Consider the following 21,888-nt stretch of genomic DNA (forward strand, 5'->3'; position numbering starts at 1 on the left):
GCAATCACAATGTTACAATTTATCATAATTCCACAAAGTGTATATAGTTCATTAGTGCTGCTCAGCTCTTAAATGTTCACTGTAATGTAAAACGTGACCATTTTTCTCAGATGCAGCTGCATTTGTGTACTTCATTATAATTTCTTATGAGTCAAATTGTGCTGTGAAACTCTATTTAAGCAGGAGATCGACCCATTTTGAGTTCTAACAGAGGCTGCGTGCTCGTTTCAGGGGATTTTGTGCAGTCAGCAGAACTAATGGCTGGTTTATTGAGTGCATGGTATTATTAAGTAAAGCATTTGGCTCTTGGACTGCAGCACATAAAAGTTCATTTTGCCTTGTATTATTCCATCTGCTGTTTATTGTTTATTTGCAATGACGCTTTTCCAGTGTGAAAATAAAGCAGAGAGAGTGACACATAGATCAAGATCATCTTTATTTCAAATAACATCAATTGGTGGTTTTATCTGTGTGCTTCTGCATTGCTTTATCTTGTTCTTGATGTTTCATTATTTCTTTAAATTTTGATAATGTAGTGAGCTTGTGTTCACATTCTCTCTCCTTATATCCTTAACAGATTGGAAATAAACTAATCATGTAAAGTTCACGACTAAATCTGACATCGTCACCCTTAAAAAAACTCCTAAAATACACAATAAAGGCATAATGTATAACACAGATTCTGCCCTTCTCCAGCTTTATTTTGGTGTACATTACAGTAGGACATTTTTCATGGATTACCTTTTAATGTGGTGAACATTGATGTCATCAACATCTCTTTATACTTACAAATCAATGTGTTCCTAGTCTTATGTAAAAATGTTAACTAACAAACTTGAAAACATACTGAGATCTTGATAGTGTAATCGGATCAGTTTTTGCAATGAGATATGATTTAGTGCGTGTATGTGTGTGTATGTCATGTTTTGAATATATTATGCATGGATGTGATATGCTAATCAACTGTTAGGCCTTTGTAATCCTGTGTGAACACTTGTTTGTATGTTTCCCTGATGCATTGTCATTGTAACTCCTATGTGTTTGCAAACACATCTGAAATGATTCTCTCTGCCCTTTCATGTTGAATGTCATCTCATGAATTAGTTTGAATGGCTTCATCTGTGTTTTAACAAACAGTACATGCAGATTAGCTGTAAATGCCAGGAAGTCATATGAGTTGAATAATTCATCTGACTGCTGTGATGCTGTTGGTGGAAGGGAAACGCTCTGTGCTGAAGCAGCATATTAAACAGACGTACATCTGACTGGATCGTTCAAGATATTGATTTCCAATCGTTGACCTCCCTGTTGCAGTGGCCTAGATATTCAATTCTGGTTAATGCCGGTGAGACGACCTCATAATGATCGTCGGTTGTTCCGGTTCAGCATCATCTTCATTACCATCACAGATTTCTTTGTGTGGGGTGGAAATGACCTCAGCTACTGATATAATGACGCTGTGTATGACCTCATTTTGCATTATTCTTGGGCATAGTGGCCATGTTTCAGTAGCCATTGTGGTATCCACGTATTCTGTCTTTTATATACTGTTGAGTCATGGTTAAAAGTGAAATAAGGGCTTTGTTGGGTTATTCCAATAATTAAAAGGATATCCTTATTTTACATTTACATATTTAAGATTTTTATCCATTGCATTCTATTAGTTCATGAATTCTCTGGGAGTCAAACGACTTTGAGTTACAGGAACATTTAGTTTTAGTTTAAAGTGGTTTATTATTGTAATATCAATGGCTTACAGCTGATGACTTAATCAGTCTTAATAAAGATCTGCTAAATTCTAAATACAACTGAGATGATAATATAATAATAATAATGCCTAACCAAAGTTTCATAAAGTTTAATAATAAAGCAGTTCAGCCCAATTCTAAATATCTACATAGGTTTGTAGTTGTCCTAGGCAAAGTTTTTTTTTAACAAAGTTCTTTAATAGATCATTTTAATTGGTTTAGTGTTTTAGTAGCCTATTATTTTTTGAATAATAAAATAACATTTATTAATATTTTGAATTAGCTTTTATTTTAATATTTTCATTTTAGTTGTAGTAGTTTTGTTTTGTGCTTTTATCATTTTAATTAGTTTTTACAATTTCCATTTAGCTTTAATTTACTTTCATTCCAGTTTTAGTAATTGTAGTACCAAAAATGAGAAATGTTGCCTTGGCAACTACCTGAAATAAAATAAGTTATGTTTAAGTTTTTCTATTTACTATTTATATTGCAATTAATTTTAGCTTTATTTGCATTATCGAAAATGATTTGTACAAGTTTCAGTTAATGATAACAACACTTAAAAGACTTTGTATTGATCACCTTAATATACCTTAATATGACCAAATATCAAAAATACTGTTTATAGTTTGATTATTGTTTGTCATTGTATGTTATCATGAAAATACCCGTTAGTGCTGACATGGCAATATGCACATAATCCTCAATGTACGTGATATAAAATAGTTGATCCGGGATTAAAGAGATTGTGATGATGCTTGAAAGCATCTTAAAGGATTTTTGTTACATGAATTTCAATTCCCAATGACATCAATATTTTAGAGTTTTGTGACTCGGTCTTCTATATGCTAGTGTAGTCTAAACGACAGATGCAACTTTTAAATGTGTATATCAGCTAAAATGTAGTCATTTACTCTTCTGGTAAAATAGATGATATAATTGATGACTAATCATTTGTCTAATAAAATGATCTCCTGCAGTGCGAACTAGAGGATGTCAGAATATAGTTCTGCCAGCTCACGTATGAATTCTGTAGGGTTTAAAATGTTCCCTGAACCAACTTTGCAGTGTGTTTTGTCTGTGATTAGCGTTTTATCCATGTAGCAATGCCTTTTTTCCTTCAAAATGGAAAATATTCCCCAAGATGAGAAATGCCTGTCTTTTAAATGCTTTTAAAATTTCTTTTAAATGCTTTGCTATGTGTATGAGAGACAATTTACATGCTGTCATCCGTGACATTGACCAACATTAGATTTGCATCCCAAATTACCTCTGGCTTTCCATATTTAACAAAATCTGGCAGCTCTTTTAATATTTATGGCTGTTTTGCGCTCTTACTACTTGTATTTTTGATCTCTTCCTCTCACAGCTAAACCAAAAGGCCCCGTCCTCAGGATCACGCTGTGTTTCACCATGAACGTTCCAGTATCACCGATGGCCAGCGAGGCTTCCTCCCCTATGATAACCTCTGTAACTCCCACCCTGGAGCCCGGCCTCGATAAACACGATGATCCGGACCTGTGTGGGCCCAGCGTTAGCAGGGATGGGCCGACCCAGAAACAAGATCCCTACCGCAGGTACCAAAAACCTCCTCCTCTCCACACAGGGGCCGACTGGAAGGTGGTTCTCCACCTGCCGGAGATAGAGACCTGGCTAAGGACCACGACAGAGAGAGTCAGAGATCTCACACACTCTGTGCAGCAAGACAGCATCAATAGACACGTGGATGTGCACCTGGTACAACTCAAGGTAAGAGTGGCTTAAATTGTAACTTCGTTGATTTTCAACCCGCTTTGTATTGTTACAATGTCGGTGATGTATTTAAATTAACAATGTTTACTCATTCTCTGTATTACCTGGGCAGTGAAATTGACATTTATTTGTGAGCAAAAGTCTTTTGACCGCTCCATAACAAGTTATGATTGATTATTAATATTTCTTTAGAGCTAATTTGCTACATGTATAAAAATGTATTGCTGACCTGAACCTTTGAACATTACTGTATCATATCTCGGTCTCTCTCTTTTCACCCAAGATAATTGGTGCCATCTTGTAACTCAAAATAGTATGAACAGTGGTAAAATTGGCCTGAGTACTTCAGTATTCAGTTTTTAAGGATGAGCATTAAAACTTTGATACATACCCAGAAGCTCAGCAAAAAAAAAAAAAAAACCTGAACACATCACTGAGACAAAGAACAACGATCTGATTAGAAACAAAGAGCTTAAAAAAAGTTTTTTCTCTTTTGTTTTTTGTAGCAGAAGCTCAAAGTAAATCTACAATGTCAGCTCAAATCATTATTTCATGTATATGCATTTATTTATTGAAGCAGCTGTGTATACAGGCCCTTCTCACACTCCTAGTGTGTATTTTGTTTGTTTGAACACATTAATGCATACAAGGACCACGATTGACACTCACTGAGCACCAAATGAGAGTACAAATTGGCCAGTAAGAAATATTTGCTATTCTATATTAGATATTCTTTTCTAAATTTACTGGCCATTTGTGTGGTGGTACAAACATCAGTTTTGGACCCTGAATACATATAAATGAGGAAATACTATGCCTAAAATCCAGTCTTTTAGTTGGATCAATAACAGCACTACAGCAGTCCATCTTAGAGGTCTTGTGATGGAGGGATCGCCTATAAACAGAATGGCATTAATGGATCTTTGGGTTGTGGATCAATCACACCAGAGGTCTTATCAGATTTCTCTACTCGACTCAAACTCTCTTTTTGTTAAGAGCACAGCTTGCTGGATGTTTTTTTCAGCTAGGCGTTGCATTGATGGGCATGTGTAAATATGGAGTCACACTGCATGCATTTATTTTCCCCAGGTAAGCTGAAGCTCTCATTTTAGGAAAGATTGTTATATGCTTTTCTGGCTAATAATAGGCCCGTCTGAGATTGCATGAAATAAATTCTTTTTTTAAACTTTATTTTGTCATATTTTCCTCACTTCTTATCCCTATGAGAAAGGGTTGAACATTTGGTTGCTGGAACCTTTTTAGCGGGGACCCAGAGCATGCTCCGTTGGGAGATTGAGGCTTATTTATTGATTGTGTTATCTTTTGTGGTATCTTACATATCCACATGCAAAGTTGGTTAATAACATAACTGCATTATAGTAATAGCCTAGTTAACTACTAGTTACTAGTTTACATAGGACATATGATGTATTTTATATTATTTAAGAACCTGGAACCCTATCAGTTTGACAGAATATTCTACTTTAGAGTGCCATGGGAAGTCAATATAACTTGACTTTTTCTTATATTATAGATTTTTTATATATTTAATTGTTTATTTCCTACTCCTTAACAGTTAATCATAATTTCTGCTACGTCATCTCTTGGATAATCCATAGGCCAAGTTTTTCCTAATATCAGCTATTATTAGAACAGAACACCTTTTACACATGAGGAAAACTGATTGTTTGGTCAATAAGTAAAGAACATCTAGACTTTAAAGCTCTTGATTTTGACTTGCTCTTATGAAAAAGTAACATAGTTCTTGTAACAAAAAGTGTTTGTAACAATAAGGCTTTAATTGCAGGTAGAACCATTTTTGTCTCATCATTACCATGTTCAGTAAATTTTTTTTCCTTTGTTTGGTTATGAAAAATAGCCGCCTAGACTTTTAGAAACTTTAGCTACAATATGTCACCGTTCTTAATAAATCTATTCCCTTAATAGATCTATTATAAATTCTACAAGAAGTTATTCAAAATGTACCACTGTTAGAATAAAACGTAATAAATTCCAGTAAGAGTGGTCATGAGTAGTTTAAAATGCTTTTTAATTTATTTTGATATAATTAGTTTTCTTCTCTTTTCATCAGTCTTTTTAGTTTATGTGGCTGTTTTATGTAATTTTAGACTTTTTCTCCATATTTTAAAGTAGAAAATTCTCGATAGAACGCAAATGGGTCACACATTTTATCTTTGACATCACGATAGGAGCGGCTCGTCACTCATGCAAAATAAAAATAAAAACAGATTCAGTGATATTGCTCAGATAATTGGTCCTAGTTCAGTTCGGATGGAACTCGGCTTTTATTAAAGCGCTGCACATGCAATGTATATAAATCAATTAATAATTCTACAGCCTATGCTTCCAGTAGAAATATATGGGGGCAGGGGGAGTTGTTGTACAGTACTTGGTAGTTTTTGCCCCCGCCAAATGCCGCCCCTGCCTATAAGTAATGAGATTTAATTTGATTATTTTCTTTAGTAATTGTTTTAACTTTTGTTGAAACTTTTGCACCACTTTTATTTGAAGTATTTGAAGGATGTTTGAGTGAAGCATCTTGAACTGCTATGTGATATTGGGACTTAAGCATCACATTCTCTGAAGTCCCTCTGACATTTTTGGAAAAAAATTTTTAAAATAGTTCAGCGTCTCACTTTGTGAAATCCCCACGAGGCCTCGGCCCACTGTCTTGGCTTTACCACTCTGCACTCTCGGTGGGTAAGTTTCCTCTTGTTCATTGAGTAGTGTTTCTTTGCGGTTCTGCTTCTTCGGGCCTGGTTAACGTAGAGTGCTGTGGCCTCACTTTACTGTTTCCCACGAGCCCTCAACCGCTGCATATCCGTGGGTCCCATAACATTTGACGCAACCGGTAAGCAAGTTTCGACTTGTTTGGCGAGCTGTTTTGTCACACCTAACGTCAGCTGGATTTGGCTAATGTGGTGTTGTTTAGGCTGGCCATACTGCTTTCTGTGAGTGTGTCTTAAACTGTGCAAGGAGATGTCTTTTGCTAATAATAACTCTCCTGCATTGAGACTGCTGGCCCTAGTTTTTTGTTGGGCTCGTTTTGCTTCTCATTCTCGGTATGGATTTTCATTATACCTCATTGCAACTGTATAACCTAAATCGTCCCTTCCCACTGGAAACCTCTATATTTAATTGGTGTACTACCCTCGGAATTGCACGTCGTACATGTTATATCCATCGGTCTGCTAAACGTCACTGGTTTTATGATTGCAACTCCTCTCGATCGATACCTGTGATCTGGTCGCAGAGATCGAAGCGTTACCATAGTAACGAGGTGACTCATCACACCAGGACCCTCAAACCAGAGATCCAGTCTACTCGTCAACGCATGTTTCCCATCACTCTTTTTGAGCACTCCTTCCTTGACTGGCAGGGGTACACTGCTGAAATTACAACTGAGAGAAACGTGGATTTACTATTTCTGACTAAAACCTGGCAAACGCCTGATGATTTCATTGAACTGAAACTTTTAACCCCTCCTGGGTATAGTTATCTGACAAAACCTCAACTTAGTGGCAGAAGTTGTTGCTTTGTACTGTTGGTATTGACAATGTGCATTCTCAGTGTCATGATTTGGGCATCTCTGATCATAAACCAATTGTCTTCGACTTCTCACTTCCTCTTGTAAAACCTAAAACTACTATATCTTACCGTAACCTGAGATCTTGAACTTTAATTTCTCTGCTACTATTACTGTTTCTGCTCTTCCTTCCTCACTCAACCTCCTGAGTCCTGGTGAGATAGTTCCAACCTATGAGGAGTCTATTTGTAATGTTTTGGATGATCTTGCTACATTAATAACTAGAACTGTCCCGTCTACCTATTCCTCTCCTTGATTTCACCCCTGAGCTTAGAGTTATGAAAACAAAATGTAGGCGTCTTGAAAGACTTTACAAAAAATCTTCTCTTCTTGTCCATGCCATGGCTTTTTCAGATTCAGTAAGGAAATATAAAGAATCACTTAACATTGCGCATTCTGACCAAGTGCACACCTAAAGCTCTTTTCTCTGAGATAAACAAACTGGTCAAACCATCATCTGTAGCTATTACTGGCTCTGTTGATCTCTGTGAAAGTTTTCAGTCATTTTTCCTACAAAAAATTGATAACATTTATCAAGCTTTTTCTCCAACTGCCTCTTCCTATTCAACTCCATATCTGATAGGTCGTCCGCTCGACACTTTTTTACTCACAAATACATCTATGGTTGAACAAATCATTATCAAATCTAATTCTACTTCCTGTACACTTGATCCTATTCCAACATACCTTCTAAAAACCCCTTTGCCTTTACTTATTCAACCTATTAGTCATATTATAATGAGAATATTGTTCATATACGTCCCTCTCTTAACTGCAGAAACTGTTATCCACGCGTTTATAACCTTCATATTGGACTACTGTAACTCCTTATATAGCGGCTTACCCACCAAAGCTATACATCGCCTTCAAATGGTGCAAATCTCTGCTGCTCGAGCCCTTACATATAATAAAAAATCTGCACATATCACTCCCATCCTTTACCAACTTCACTGGCTTCCTGTGGTCAATCCAGTTTAAACTTTTAGTCTTAGTTTATAAAGCCTGTCATGGCCCCCCACCCCAATACCTTGCTGAATTAGTGCAACAATATGTTCCTGCCCAGACCCTTAAATCTAGCAATGACAATTTGCTTGTCGTACCCAAGTATAAACTCTCTACTGTGGGTAGTAGGGGTTTTGTGTTATAGGCCCTAAGCTATGGAATAAGCTTCCCCCCTAATCTTTGTGGAACCCCTAACCTCCAGACATTCAAATCTCAACTTAAAACTCCTCTACCATGCTCAGTAAATCATCATTTTCCTCTATACTTCTGTCTTCCACTTTTTCAGTATTTGTTACATGTTTACTTTATCGAAATTTATGTTTTCTCTGATTCTATCATTTCTCATGTTAATTATTTGTAGTTATTTGTTGTCTCCATCTGCCTTTCTGCTTGTTTGATTGTTATAATAAGCAGATCGCTTGTCTCTTTGTCTGTCAACTGTTTGTATTATTTTGCGAAGCGACCTTGGGTTCTTGAAAGGCGCTATAAAAAATAAACATTATTATTATTATTAGTAGCCTACTCACTGAGATTTTTAAGTCAATATTTCAAAAATGAACAACATACGTATGTTTACTGCACTATGATGTTGGTTAATGGTGACATCTTTTAAAAAATTTTTTTTTTTTTTTTTTTTTTTTTTTGTTAAATATTTTTTTAATATGTTTTTGAATGTTTTATGTAAATGTTTAAATGTTTTTAGTAATTATTTTCTTTGATCAATTTGAGATCCCTAGTTTGGAAACCCCGGTCTAATTCACTATAGTAACAACATTCCACATCAAGTGTTTGACAGTGATGATGATGCGATTATAGTGAGAGTTTCAGTGTTTCTCTCACAGCTGAATCCCTCTGCTCCGGTTTCAGATGAATCAAGAAACCATTACATAACACCATTTCTGTAACATCACTGTTTTTCAGTTGTGTTCTCATTTCATCTTCAGAACAGCGTGCTCAGCTGTCTTTAATTAGACGTTTACCCTCTCGATGTCTTTCATGAGGGAGAATCAGACAGCCTGTGGATCTGCTTAAACAGATGAGTGCCATTCAATTTATGTTTTGAAACCGAGATGGAAGAAAGTGTTTTAACCTCAAAAAGCAATACACTTTAGCTTTAAATAAGTGAAAGTAAAAAGGAAACCGGCTGCGTCATTGTTTCTCTCAGTGGAGACTGCATTATTAATGTGTTACAGGAATCTCTCCTTTAACTGAACTTATGTCACCATCTCTGGAACGTGACCTGCTGGTTTTCTCTTTTTCCTCTATCATTACATGCTGCTATTTGTTGTTAAATAACATGCTGCTAGGTTTTAGGTGTTAGTTACAGCCAGTCTGAGAAGCTGCCTTTCCTCTTAATAAACCGTGTGTGTGTCTGTCTCGAGGAGCTTTTCCTTCATAGTCCATAGTTAAATCTTTATAGTTGTAAAGTATAGTTGTTGTTTATAGTATGTTGATTTTTGGCTGTGTAGCAACTGTCAATTTGAAGATATTTCTGAGACAAGATCCCTGATTGTTTCAGTCAGTTTGAAAGCCACATTTCATCACTGCTTGTTTTAGGAACCTGTCACAATGTAATGAAGCTCTGTAAAGAGACTTTTATTGAAGAATTAGACCCATGTATGCACACTTGATAAATAAGTACACAATCATTTTAAATTATGTAAGAATTATAAATTCTATAATTACATAATTATAATTTCCTGTGACCCTACATATGACAAGACGTGTGGAGAATGAATGGATGGACAATATAACGTGTATTTATAATTGATTAATGTATATTATAAATGTAATAATTTTTAATGATTAACAATAAATAGTATAAATGAAATTATATATAATTTATATATTATATAAAGTTATTATATGTAATTATAAATGCTAATTGTAATATATATATATATATATATATATATATATATATATATACTCAGTAAATAAAAAGTGTCATAATTGACAGAAACGTTTTTCAATCAAAAGAAAAAACCTTTAAGATGGATGAACAAGCCGAAAGCTTAATTTATTTTTCACCATTATACATTAATTTCTTGATGTTTGATGGAGAAGAAGCCAAGTTAATGATTGAATACAACTGAATATGTTTTATAGATTTTATATTAAGTCTTGCACATTCTTTTTCCAGTATGACATTTTGATTGCTGCCTGCTCCTTTTCTTTGGTTGGTTAAGCACCTTTTTCTCCTTCTTTTGTGGAGTTTCTGTTGATGCATTGTTGTAGTGAAGAATTCTGTGTGTGTTTCTTGCTGAATTCAGGGTTATTCTGAGGGGGTGACTGAAGTCTTTGTGTTCAGTATCAGCAGACAATGAGTCAGTCCGTGCAGCACACATCTGTTTCTCCATGAGAGGCCACAGAGCTCAGCACGGACTGATACTCCTACACTAGTGACTCACACTCAGTCCTCCTGTGAGCTTCATTCTGAGACCTCTGACTCTTCATCATGTTTGCATTGACTCCAGAACTTCTCTCAGAATGGAGCTTTGAGTGTGTTAAATGAATGCTGGGAAATATATTGGACAAGCTTTCAGGAGGAAACGGATGCATCTTTTAAATATATAATTTTGAGGCAATTGCAGATGACTGAAAAATCTTTTCCATCTACAGTCACATGTCTCTTCCTCTTAAAACACCAGTTATTCAGCAACTAGTAGCATGGTGTTTAAATGCTATATGTGGACTTTGACTTGTAAGCAAATAGTGCCATCTTGTGGAGATGATGTACCATTCTAAAGTCTGGGTTAAAAAAATGTGTGTGTATGTATGCGTGTGTATATATATGTGTGTGTATATATATATATATATATAAAAGAAATTAATTATTATTAGATTAAAAAGTCAATAATTAATACTCAAAAGTAAAGACCGTGACAATAGAGGCAGGGATAATGTAACACAAGATTTCTATTTAAACTTTTCTGTTCAAAGAATCCTAAAAAATAATTGCTGCCTAAATCTTACCGACTCTAAACTTTTGAATGGTAGTGTATAAGTCTAGTTCATAGTAATTTAATTATGAACACCCATTTGTTCACTTGTCGGTTGCAGGAATTAAGACTATATTACAAATAATACATTAAATATTTGATAAATGAAAATACAATGAATCTGTAACGTAGAGGCAAGGACGAAGAGTGGATCCAATAGCAAGCACTTTTAATAAGAATAATACAAAAAGGTAATCCAGGGAAAACTCAGAACAGGAACCTCAGACAGAAACAAAGAGACAGCAAACATTAACAACATCAAGAACTCACAAAGACTGAACTAGACACAGGGCTTAAATACACAGGCAAACAAGATAACAAGGGGGCGTGGCTAATAAGAAACACCTGGGAACAATTGATAAGACGCATGGCAAACAGGGAATCACATGACATACAAGAACAAGGAACAAGACACAAGACACAAAACCCAAACCGTGACAGAATCATTTACACTCGAATAAAACATTCAAGGTTTAATGGATTTAAGTTGTTTAGACATTTAGTATATCTGGAAATTAAGTTTTCAAATAACATTAAATTTTTTTTTAAACATCAAGATAATATAAATACAGAATATAAATAAAACTATAAAATTTTGTTTTATATAAAGTAGCCTTTTTAAGAACATTGGTGTCACTGCTTGACAATTTGTTGACCAATGGAGGGCACCACTAACATGCAATCATGAGAGAACCGTCATAGATCGATAGATAGATCGATAGATAGATCATACAGAAGTAGTTCTGTGGGTTTTGCAGTAGCAGTTGTGTGTAGTATGTGGAGACTGGCAGTAGATCAGCTGTGATGTCCACATTCCCAGATGAGATCAGCCCACAGAACAATGTCTGCAGCACACCAGTAATGCAGACACACCCTTATTCCACAGATCAGATGTACAGTATGAGAAGGATTCGCACACACACTCACACACACTAATAATAAAGCACACATGCATCTGCACTAATAGCATGGTCAGGACACAGTGATGTGATTCACACACACACACACACACACACACACACACACACACACACACACACACACACACACACACACACACACACACACACACACACACACACACACACACACACACACACACACACACACACACACGTTTCTCACGTCTGTATTTTTATCCAGTTATTTCGAGTGATGTAATCTTAGTGATGTAGTGAATTCAGAGAATTCAGTCTCCTCTACAGAGAGAGAATAGTGTACAGTGTGATTTTGAAAATGTGCTACAGGACTCAAACTTTGTGAAACTGAAAACACTGAAGAGTTTTTTTCCCCCATTATTTCTATTATTCTGGTCCATACAAGTTCTGCACATTTATTGTTTTATGCATGCTTGTTCATGGAATCCTTTGATTGTATTACTCCCAGCTCCGTTTATCACTATTTGCCATGATTCAATCTAGCTGGCAGAATGTAAATACAGGTCTGTTTGTTAGTTATAGGGATAGTTCACCTAAAAATGAAAATGTTGTCATTACTTGCTCACCCTCAAGTTGTTCCAAACCTGCATTGTTCCAACCAGACAGTTGACGGTAGCCATTGACTTCCATAGTAAGAAAAAAAAATAGGCCTACTATGGAAGTCAATGGCCACCATAAACTGTTTGGTTACCAACATTCCTCAGAATATTTTCTTTTGTGTTCAACAGAAGAAAGAAACTCATAGAGGTTTGGAACAACATGAGAGTGAGTACATTTTCGGATGAACTAACCCTTTTAATTAAGACAACTTTTTATTAGCTATTGAATGGCCCCTGAAGTGATATTCTGTTTTTGTATTGTAGTGGAACCATGCTACTTTTGTAGCATTAAATGGTGATACCATTATACTTTGACCTATACCATGTTTAAAAAACTTGGTGTCAGTAAGATTTAAAAAAACATGTTTTTGAAAGAAGTAGGCATGTGCCGGTATCAAATTTTCATGCTGCGATTAATTGATTGAGCTTTTATCACGGTATACGGTATTATCACGATATTTTAATTGCACAAGAGAAACAGACGGATTGGGGGTATCTAAAAAAAAACTTGCATCACAATGTGTAATTGTGATTGTCAAAACATTAATTTTATTTTTTAGTGACAACATGTTATAATGTTTACATGGTTACTGAGGCTACTGTTTGTATTATTGCTTAACACAATTTTCATGATTTCAATTAAATTCTTGGATTTAATTTCAATCTTGATTCAATATTGACTCATTTGGATAAATATTAGGTAGGCTACAGTAGATAGCCTGCATTTAAATGTTTCTCAAGAAAAAATATATCTCACATAATGCTGTAAACATACAGAGAGAAATTAAATATAATGCATACAATATAAATATAATAATAATATAAATATAAAAATGTAATATGCCGTAATTTTCATTATAATAACAATTATATAATGACAAGTAAACATATATTAAAATAATATAGTGCACATATTTAGCAAAATACTCCTCTCTATAGCTATTTTCTTATAGTCAACTAACATTAAATGGCTTTCCTGAGGTAAATGTAACGTTCTGTGACATAATTGTTCTCCTGCAGTGTTATTGACCTCTTTCCGTGGTTGAAAAACACTGATTGATCGAAAGTACGTACCTTTCGGTGGGTTGTACTGTTTCTTTAATAAAAAGTAACAGATGATCTGTGCTTGATCTGAGGCGCGCGATCTGTCACGTCACATTTACAAGCACCAAAACAGTATTTATTGTCTGAATTTCATTATAAAACCTGAGAGCTGATATTTTTTTCATATCAAAAGTAACCTGCTCTGTCTAGTCTGTCGGTGTCAGTGTCCTCTTTGCTCCGCGATTTTTCTCTGGGTGAGAAAATGGATGTGTGGCGCGAGACCGTGTGAAAGTGTCAATTGCGTGAGTCTCAAGCTGAATGCGTGAGAGTTGGCAGCCATGCGGGGGATAAATAGTCGGCAGCGTTCCTCCTTCCGCCGTGCTTCTTCTCCATGTGAGGATTGTTTACATTAGACTAGAGTGCGCACTGCATGCACACAGTGCTTATACATGTGATGTGGGGATTGTTTACATCAAAGTGCACATGTGTTTTGCGCAGCATATACGCATTGTTTTTTAAGCGGTTGATGGAAAATAAGCTGATGCGCATTCTAAAAATCTAAATTCGGATCTATTATTTTTCACGGTATTTCGAAGTCCCCGCGATAACAATATCGTGCATATTCATTACCGCGATTTATCGCATTACCGAATACCGGCACATGTCTAGAAAGAAGTTTCTTTTGCTCATCAAGGCCGCATTTATTTGATCAGAAATGCAGTAAAAACAGTAATATTGTGAAATATTATTACAATTCAAAATTACTTTTCTATTTGAATTTAAACTGTAATTTATTCCTGTGATCAAAGCTGAATTTGCATCATCATTACATTAGTCTTCAGTGTCACATGATCTTTCAGAAATCAATCTGATATGCTGATTTGATGATCAAGAAACATTGAAAACAGCTGTGCTGCTTAATAGTTTTGTGGAAACCATAATACATTTATTGAAGTATTTTTTTGATGAATAGAAAGTCCAAAAGAACAGCATTTGTTTGAAATAGAAATCTTTAGAATTGTTTTGAATGTCTTTTACTGCCACTTTAAACAATTTACCGTAATACATCCTCACAGAATAAAAGTATTAATTTCTTTGTCAAAAAAAAAAAATCTTATTGACATCAAACCTTTAAACTGCAGTGTATGAGTAACATAATTGTATATTTATATGAAAAAACCATGGTATTACATTCATGGTAACGTTTTAAAACCATTTAAAACCGTTTTTTTACATTATCTTGTAAGGGAATTGTGTGTCGGTACAGCATACTCTGTTTTTACATCAAGGAGCTTGTTTCCCAAATAATCTATTGCAAGTTTTTTATTTAAATCATATTCAGTGTTTCAAATTCATAGGTTGAAAATGCAAATGTTCATGTTTGTGGTGCATTTGCTTGAAATCTGCTGTGATAGACACTTGATCCATATCAATGAAGTGAATTGAAGTGTTATAGTCAAGTCACCTTTATTTTTAAAGCTCTTTAAACCATAGAAATGCTCTCAAAGCAGCAGTTTTAAGAAGTTTAATGATGTCAACTTTATAAAATATGAGAAATTCAAATTCTGCTGTAAAGCAGCTGTAGCAAGATAATAGTGCCACTATTTCAGCTTAATGCAATTTAATGTTGATTCAGTCAGTGCAGTCAAATCAATTATTTTGCTGAATATTAAATCTCAAACCAAGCAAGCCAAATGACTAAATTTTTGTGTAAATCCTTAACAAAGCCATAAATAAAACAAAATCTTGCCCCTTTGCACATGTAGGCTGTATTCTACTGTAAAATGTAGTGTTCTAGCCTTGTTGATAGTGCTAATGTGGAAGCCTGTGTGTGTGCTGTGACCTTAGCGTCTCCAGTTACCCCTCAGACCCCTGTGTAATACCCCCCGTAGCAGCTGCCCATGCCGGTGGGGCAGACAAAGTGAGGCCAGCACGAGGGCTGCTGGAGGGAGGGAGAGGTCAAGTCCCAAAATAGCCCCTCGGTGTGGTGAGACAGAGAGACCTCCAGAGAGAAAGACAGAATGGAAAAATGGGCCAGTGAAGTGAGTGAGGAAGTGATACAGAGAGAGAACGACAACATATCAAACAGCACGAGCACTCATAGCTGTCACATCTGACATCAGATCTGACACGCATGCCGCGCCGAGCACACTAAACGAATCTTCATTCTCTTTCATTCATCGTGTTTTACCTCAGCCGGTGCGCAGGTAAGAGGACGGATCAACTGACACGCTCAAGTATGCTTCTAACAGGAAGTCTCTGACAGCTTGACATTGCTGAGATTGTTTGAAATCTTGTTCGGATGTGAAGTTGAGCGGCTGCGTTTTCTGTTGTGGATAATTGATTATGCTGGCTTTGTGTTTGGTGTGGTTGTGGATTTCTTGCACATTTTTGAATGAAAAAGATGAGAATTAAGTTGGATTGGCATATTTTGTAGGGAAATGTTTGCATTATTTTGCATTTGGAAAAGGAAGAGGCTTTGAATGGAAGTTAATTTACGTGGGAGTGTTTGTATGTTTCAATGTGCTCCTCGTGTCATCTGAGATCACATGGTGTTGAGAGGGCAGCTGTGGCCCCTGTATACACCCTTTCTCTGTCACTTTCACTGGCCTTTATCTCCACTGATAACAAAAAATCCCCAAAAGTACCATGGTATTTTTTAGCTTCACAGAGTACCTTGTTAATATCATGGTAAGCTTGCATTCAAACATCTGTGTAAATGTCATTTATTTCTGTGATGCAAAGCTGTATTTACAGTATCATTACTCCAGTCTTCAGTGTCACATGATCATTCAGAAATCATTCTAATATGCTGATTTGTAGCTCAAGACACATTTCTTATTATTATCAATTATGTTGACAACAGTTGTGCTGCTTAATATTGTTTTTTGCAAACCATGATATGATTAGTTTATTCATAATTCTTGTTCAAAGGAACAACATTTGTTTGAAATAGAAATATTTTGTAACATTATACATGTCTTTACTGTCACTTTTGATCAATTTAATGCATTCTTGCTGAATAATTTATATATATATATAAAAAAAAAGTACTGACGCCAAACATTTGAACATCAATGTACATGCACATGTCAGTATATAAAAAATAAATCCAGACTTGGGGACCAGGGTCTTATAGCATCCTGAAAGGTTTATTTTGTAACGGTGAAATAGACATAAAATATTGATTTGAGCTTAAATTATTGTAATGTGTGAGGAAAAAAGACACCACGGAATGATATATGCGAGACATGAAACCTGCACAGCTATGTAAGAAATTGAGACGATGATCAATTGAACACTTTTGTGGCCTTTATAATGCTGAAATTGGCCATTGAGAATCAATTAGAATCATTTGAATCAAGTAGGATCTCATTAGAGAGTCAAACATGCTAGATACGATTCAGAATAAACTCTTATATGTTTTAAGCTCAGTGTAAATGCATTTGTTTTGTTCAACAGCCATTTAATTTTCAAACTTCAATAGTTCAACCACTTAATCCTCTAAGTATCTCATAAATTAGATATTTGGATATTTTTGATGCACTTCTTATAATGTAATGTGATTATTCTTATTTTACTATTTGTGTTTTATAAAATGTTTTCACTGCACCTCATTTTGACATAACTAAGACATAACTAGACCAAAAGGTTCATATGTTCTGTAAGAAGTGAAGATGATAATCTGTATTACAGTATGTGTGCTGCAGATGATCTGTGAGCGTTCTGTGTACTGTAATATGGTCAGCTTGTACTCTACTGTTTGTTTTTGAGCCAACGAGGCAGGAGTGTGTGGGACCTGCTACATGTCTGACCTACATTCAGCGGTGCCGTGTTATTTTAGGGAGTGGACGGCACCGTATCAAAGATGCTGCAACTCTGGTGTTGCTGTGTTGACAACGAGCTGCAGTTGTTTTGGCATGTCTGCCGTGCCCCATGAATGCTCCTGTGAACTAGATTCTCTTTCACCCTTGTCTTGATTGTCTCAGTGCTTTTTAGGTTCTGACACTTGCACAGGTTTTGGGCAAAATACTGAAAAAAGAAGAAGTGATGCCTAGAAGTATTTGGATACTTCACAATTAAGCCACGATTAAAAATGTATTTGTATTATATAGAGCTGCATGATTAAATTGAGAATTTAAAGAGAATCATGATTCTTTGTTTCAAATAGAGATCACGATTCTGAATTGACAACTAAACAAAGAAGTCCGTTTGAATTAATTCAACTCATAAATACTTCACTTCAGCTTTTTTTTTTAACAAATCTCTTGAACGATTCAATGACAAATAAATGTTTTAACAGTCATTTGTCGTCACCTACTGGTGTAACAATGTAATTGATACAATCTTTATATCTGATGCGTCAATTTACTTTAGACATCAGTATTTATATCCGAACTATAAACTTTTATCCGTACTTATCAGTACTTCTGTGATAATTTGAATATTTGTATTAGAAATAATGATACCGTGTGGTTGAAAAGACTCTGAAAATAAACTGTTTCATACCTATTCATGACAACTGCTTTCTCTGGCGCAGCTACAGCGTGAACACAGATTTGAATGTTAGCTTTGATCGTATTTGTCAGTGGTTTAATAGACACAGCCGAGTCGCTGTCATTTAGAAATTAGATCAGATGAGTGTTTGAATCGAGATCGCGATCTTTTAACGGTTAACCGTGCAGGTCTTGTGTTATATAACAGAATATCAAAACTAAGGGCTTTTATTTAAAAAAGACATACCACAAACACACATTTCACAAAGTGCAGTCTCAAAATATATTGTTCAAAATGTACAAAAATGCATCACCAGAACATGTTTATTCTTAATAGAATTTATTACAACACCACATTGGTGTAAAAACAAAAAGTGGCTTCATTTGTTTGCAGTTGCCACTTTGGTTGATATTTTGTATTTAATGCAATGAAATTCTGATACTTTTAAGTGTGACTAAAGGGTGTAAAAGTGTCCAAATACTTATTTTAAGAATGACTTTTTATTTGATTATTGACGCAGTGTCAATAGCCTCGTTTCCATCCACTTTTTGCGCTGTTATGTTATCGACAAAGTGAATATGCGAAAAAAAACATTACGAAAATTTCCGTCTCCAGACTGTTTCCATTCAATTGGCCTTTTACCGATAAGATTGTGTGCGTGATGACGTCACGAATGCCGAAAGCGATTTGTCGCATATGTTTTGGTGTATCGCAAAAAAAGTGCCCTTGAGCCGTTTCCATAGGCCTACATTTTTTTTTTATCGCAAATTCCACCTTTTGAGGTTCTAGTCAGCACCCCCAACACCAAACAAACAAACCAAAAACAAACAAACAAAAAAAAAATGGAGAGAGTATTCAGGCAGTTAATTGAAATTTGCCAGCTTACTGTCATTTCAGTTTCACAAATAATTGCAAGTGTCCGAAATATCAGAAGACGATGGCAGAATGAAGCAGTTGCTCATCTGATAGGGCTCGAAGTAACTACCCTTTAAATGCAACGAAGCCCAAGGGTTTGGGAGAGACCACACAATAAGGCGTTTTGGGAGGAAGTTGTGGAGACACTTTACAGAAAGTTTTTTTTTTTTTTTGCAACTTTTTGCCAGGCTCGATATTACACTACACAAAAAAAATGGTTGAGGATAAATTCTTTAAAATTGGGCAATTCCAGCGCTATGGACGTGACATTTGCAGTCAAAACTTGAAATATAAATTCTCAGAAAATGCATTTAATACTGAAACGTCTGTTTATATATCCATACTCCCTTAATAAAGGAGTCCAGACATTAGAAAAGTATCAGTCTACACATGCGTTTTATATTTAATATGAGAGAAATACACATGAGACATGACACAGAAAACCTTTAACTTTTAGGTGGCAAAATATTTGTTTGTAATTCTATGAATTATACTGCGCTAAACAAAAGTAGCCTAATACTAACCCGATGAAGAATGGTCAGCCTCCATAGAACATAAAATATTATTTTTATTTAATTTTTCGTGTTCGCATTTATGAGGAAAAAAACAATGTTACGGACGTGACAGTTCTCTGTTACGGACATGACCGCTCTGAAAGCGACTTTAAAACTTTCAAAGAGACCTCAAACAGAAAGCACAAAGCCTTTCTTTAAAGTGAATTTCGTTTTTTATTAATTGTATCTTAATTTTAATCAATGTTTCATCAACCAATTGCAATAAATAAGAAGTAAATATAGTAGAAAAGAGATCATCAAGGTCCGTACGGAAATGGGAAAGAAGGCATTTCTGTATTCTTCACCTTCAGCATGAAATAGGTTACTTTGCAAAAGGACTTGAAACTCATTGAGTTAATCTCGCTAAATGCTTTTAAATCCAAAATGAAAGACTTAGAGGCAGATGCCTTAATGTAGGATAAATGCTCTTAGACTGTAAACATTATTTTAAATGCTTATATGAAATGTTAGCTTTAGTCTTCTGTGTTATTTGTCTGTACCTATGTGTTTGAACTACTGCTGACTCTCCTGGTTAAATAAAGGTTAAATAAAATATCACGGAGGCGCTGGCGCGTGAACTGGACTCTCGTCCCATAAATGAACCGAAACTCAGCGTATAATGTAGGCCTACTTGCACAGACCTGGGAAATATATAGAAAGCTTGAAATTTCTACTTGTAAACAGAACAATTCAAAACGAAAGAGTCCCCAAGTAAAGTCGGTTATTAAATAAACAAATAGCAAAACGAGTTGTGCGGTGTCCACCACTTTTCAAAGCAAAGTTACGCCACTGCCACCGACCACCGGTTTCGACACTAAAGCGGATTGCCATTGCCCTGTACAAGCTGGCAACTTTCGGGGTTAGTAAAACAACCGGCCATGGTTTTTGTTGTGACGACTGCATCTTGCACGTGATGAAAATATCATGTGACACCACATTTATTTGCGTTAAAGCCCCTTTTCTCGACAAAAAGTGTTTCCAAACTAGTTTTTCGCGACAATTAAAGTATCGACATAGAATTTATGCGCTAAAGTTAAACGGAAAAGGATTGTGTTGACATTTGCAAAAAAATATCGATAATTGGCATTTCCATCAACTATATCGGTAAACATTTTGATGCACTAAACCTTTTTTCACAAAAAACCCTTGGATGGAAACCTGGCTAGTGATGTCAAAGTGGCAAAATATTTAAAAATGAAATGTCCTATTTTGCCCTCAGAAATAAAAGTTTTTATAAATGACAGTGTGTTTAAATTTGGATGAGATGAGGCAACTGTCCGAGTTTCCTAGCAGCTGAGCCGCCCTTCCGACTGACAGGCTGGGGGAAGGGAACATGACATGATCCAACCACATACAGTGGCGTCAAACAGTAGCCTATTTTAAGGTGTACACTTTTAAAAATGCAAATCTAATTGCGTTACTTGAGGGGAAAAATGTTAATTGGCATCTGACTTATCATGCATCTGTTATCTTACGCAGTGACATTCAGGCATTATTTAGTTGAGACTTGAGAGACCAAGTATTTTTTGGGGTCACTGTAAGTGTGCAGTTGCTGTGTAGTTTAACCAAATCTTATTCTGTTTTGTGATCTCACCTTCTAAAATTAGTTACTTCTGAAACTATCCTTTTAATATCACCCCCTGGCTGCTTGATTTATGATTTGAACCACAGTGACAGTAGAAGAAAGCCCCCTAGACCCAGTGACCCACGGCTGCAAATGTGCTCTTCACTGCTGTGACTTTCACATCAGATGAACCACATGTTGCAAGGAACTACTTAAAGGTGCAGTGTGTGATTTTTAGCGGCATCTAGTGGCGAGGTTGCGAATTGCAACCAACAAAAGTTACTGTGGCCGACACAGGAAAAGATGTCGTCGTCGTCTGGAGACAGCAGAGAGTAGCCAGTTAAACAATAAGGTTTCTTTACCAAGATAAATTAAGAAATTATGTTTACTTAATTATTCAGTAAAACGATATGTTGTTGCAAATATTATTGTTACTTGTTCATCATTGTGTCAGTGTTTTATTCACTGACTTTAGGCTAAAAAGTCTGAGCCTCCAAAACAGTAGCCTACCGTGGGGTTTCAGTCAGGGCCTTCAGTAACGCACAACCCCCCCCCAAAAAACATATTTTGTGAAACGATGATGTCATCACCCCACCTGTCGACTAGTCAGACATGCTAAATCAGTTGCCTAACATCAACAACAACTGCGACTACATGCTTGTGTTC

General features: G+C 35.7%; 1 protein-coding gene across 5 annotated transcripts in view; it reads left to right on the forward strand.

The window, feature by feature from the left end:
* Window positions 1-21,888, forward strand: part of akap6 (A kinase (PRKA) anchor protein 6) — a 164,292-nt gene that overhangs the window by 14,357 nt on the left and 128,047 nt on the right. For 3 of the 5 annotated variants that reach the window (XM_077238906.1, XM_077238908.1, XM_077238907.1), the window contains exon 2: window positions 3,118-3,497. In XM_077238906.1, coding sequence (XP_077095021.1) covers window positions 3,162-3,497 — 336 coding nt within the window. In that variant the 5' untranslated portion in view covers window positions 3,118-3,161. Of the gene's footprint in view, window positions 1-3,117; window positions 3,498-15,601; window positions 15,900-21,888 lie in introns of those variants that run through there. The other 2 variants (XM_077238909.1, XM_077238910.1) reach the window with 2 other exon arrangements.

This window comes from Siphateles boraxobius, unplaced genomic scaffold, assembly GCF_051911475.1.
Source record: "Siphateles boraxobius isolate OS27281-9 unplaced genomic scaffold, OSU_SipBor_1 22, whole genome shotgun sequence".
NCBI lineage: Eukaryota > Metazoa > Chordata > Actinopteri > Cypriniformes > Leuciscidae > Siphateles > Siphateles boraxobius.